Genomic DNA, 2,599 nt, shown 5'->3' with positions numbered 1-2,599 from the left:
GCGCCGAGCCGCGCCTGCGGCCGCCGCAGGGCGGCGCCGGCGCGCCGGCGTCGGCGCCGGGCGGCGGGGCGGCGATGGACGTGCTGCTGCCGCTGCTGTGGGACCATAAGCGGCTGGGGGCGGAGGCGTCGCGCCCGTTCGTCTTCTCTCCGGACAGCCCCGTGCTCAAGGTGCGGCGGAGTTGTCCTGCTGCTGCACTGCTTTTTCTAGAAGTGCGGGAGTTTCATGGCCGGGCTTTCTGGGGTGCTAGCTGGTTGCCAGCTTGACGTGCACCAGGCGTTTGTCATAGCGCGGCACCACCAGGGGAGGTTGACCTGTCGCTTACAACTGCCATTTGGCAGCGAGGAAGTAGTCGCAAAGATCATGCTTGCGTCAGGCACCAGCCACAAATGAGAACCATGAGATCAGACACGTGTGCTGCAGTATACGAGCTGCAGTTCACAGGCAGCAGGCTGACGCGTCACCGAGGTACTCACGCGCGCCCAGTCACTGACATGGCATGGGGTCCCCCGCACGCACTCCCTCAACCGACCCCGCAGCTGGACATAGGCGAACAGGCATCAGCCGGCAGAGGCACGCGGAGGGCGCCATCGCCGGGGCCCCTGTTCGCGTCGCCTCGGCTGCTGCCGCTGGGAGGCGGGTCCCTGGCCATCATGGCGCCGGCGCTGCCGGGCGCCGACGCCTGGGGTGAGGAGCTGGCGGGGGCGATGCTGGAGGGAACCTTCTGGTTCTTGAAGGTCGTGCTTGCGGTGAGCATCTCTCCATGTGTTGAAAGGATGAGCTCATGATGCCTCACATCGGTGGAGGGTGTCCTGATCTGATATGATCTGAAGCATATGTTATCACCTGTGAAGAAAGCCGCCCTCCAACCTCCACCAGCTCCTTGCCTGCTGTGCCAATACACTCGTCAGTTTGCTTGCCGGCTTCCTGCCGGGCCAAATCCACTGCCTTGAGCCAAACCAGCCCCGCCCGAAGCCACGCGAGCGCGGGCCCCTGCCTCACCTCAATCGCGCCTGCCTCGTCCCCCCCCCTGCGCCGCCTCGCCGTGGCTCAAAACAAACAGCACCACGACGCCGCGGGCGAGCCCCTGCTCAGCACGCTCAGCGTGTCGTACGGCTGGCGGGACGGGAAGCTGCTGGGTCACCGCTACTACTGGCAGAAGGGGACCGGGCTGGTGCGGCAGCCGGAGGGCGACAACCTGGACTCAATTGCCATTAGGAGCGTGATGGCGCCAGCCCGGAGGTCTGAGGCCAAGTCGGGGTCGGGATGCAAGATGTTTTGGCGGGTCACCAGGGGCCCATACGCTGCGTCGCGGGCGGAGTGTGGGGCCAGCTGCTCTTGGGCGTTTTCGTCACTGCCACAGCAAACATTCTTAGCAAAACACAGCACCTACGCTCAGGCTGCGTGCGAAGTGATGCGGGCGGGCTGCTCATGGCTTAGGCCCCCCCACACGCGCAATTTGCTGACGTCAGCATGGACGCATCCGCCCCAGCCCGCGCCGCTGCCGCTGACGTTCCCACACGCGCCGCCCCCCCCCCTCCTCAGGGGCGACGACGACAGCGTCAGTACGCTGCTGCACTGCAAGCTCGGCCGCCCGCCGGCCGACCGCCGCGCGGCGCGATACTCCTATGCGGCGGCCCCGCCCCACCCCCTGACGCTTGCAGAGGGCGCGGCTCCCGCGCCGGGGCCCGCTCTTCACGGCGTCACCGCGGCTGGCGGCGCCGCCGCTGAGTCATCGACCGGGGAGCGCGGCATTGTTGAGTTGGTGTATGGCGGCGGCGAGGCTTACGTGATGCTCCCCGCCGACCTGCGGGCTGCGGCCGAGGCGGCAGGGGCGCGGCCGGGGGCGGGCCATGAGGGAGGGCGGCAGGTGGCGTTCGACTTCTTCGCAGCGGATGGGTGAGTTGACCGAGTCGACTTGATTGACTGGGAGTGAATGTTGCAAGGGGTCCGTGATCTCTGTGGTACGGAGTCCACTAAAAACAGCGTGGCAGCGGCGACTGGTGACCTCGCAATTCAGACAAGGGCCACGACACTCCGTGCACTGGTCGCCGGGGGGGGTGGCTGTCAACCCCCCAATTGCCCCTTGGTGAGTACCCCCTTACACATAGAGAGACAGCTTGTGCATATGTATCGGCTCAAGCTTGGACTACACATCTGGCTGCTCACCAGTGCACCTGTGCATGACTGACCCACGACACACGCGCGCCGCAGGCCCGGGGGGCTGGTGCGCTGCACCGTCGCCTACGACGCCGCGCCTGGCGGCCGGCGGGCCTTTGGCGGTACGGGCGCGCTGCCGCTCCTGCACGTGCAGCACGAGGTTTGCTAAGCGGCAGCTCGTCGCTGATGTCAGCAGTTGAGAGGCCTCCTGCCTGCTGGGACCCTAGGCCTGGCCTCTTGGGGCGGCATGCATGCAAATCGGCTCCGGGGCTGAACACTTTTAGGTATCCTCGGACACTCTGTGGTCTTGAGCGCTGCCCAGTTGTGGGTTTTTGGTGTTTGCGATGGAAGCAGGGGGCGCAGCGCGCTGGCGGCGTCACGACGGGTTGCTTGAACTTAGTGCTGTTGTTACATTGAGTCAGGGCTGCTGTCGGCGGGG

At 66.3% G+C, this 2,599-nt stretch overlaps 1 protein-coding gene across 1 annotated transcript; it reads left to right on the top strand.

The window, feature by feature from the left end:
• Nucleotides 1–74: 74 nt before the first annotated feature.
• Nucleotides 75–2,329, top strand: MNEG_15553 (hypothetical protein; the record flags this gene model as incomplete). Its single annotated transcript, XM_014035976.1, has 5 exons — nt 75–170; nt 540–749; nt 1,064–1,254; nt 1,546–1,899; nt 2,215–2,329. 5 exons carry the CDS (start codon nt 75–77, stop codon nt 2,327–2,329), a joined length of 966 nt encoding a protein of 321 aa, XP_013891430.1.
• Nucleotides 2,330–2,599: the final 270 nt, after the last annotated feature.

This window comes from Monoraphidium neglectum (genome assembly GCF_000611645.1).
Source record: "Monoraphidium neglectum strain SAG 48.87 unplaced genomic scaffold scaffold05430, whole genome shotgun sequence".
Lineage (NCBI taxonomy): Eukaryota > Viridiplantae > Chlorophyta > Chlorophyceae > Sphaeropleales > Selenastraceae > Monoraphidium > Monoraphidium neglectum.
This window is presented reverse-complemented; position numbering and strand designations above follow the sequence as displayed.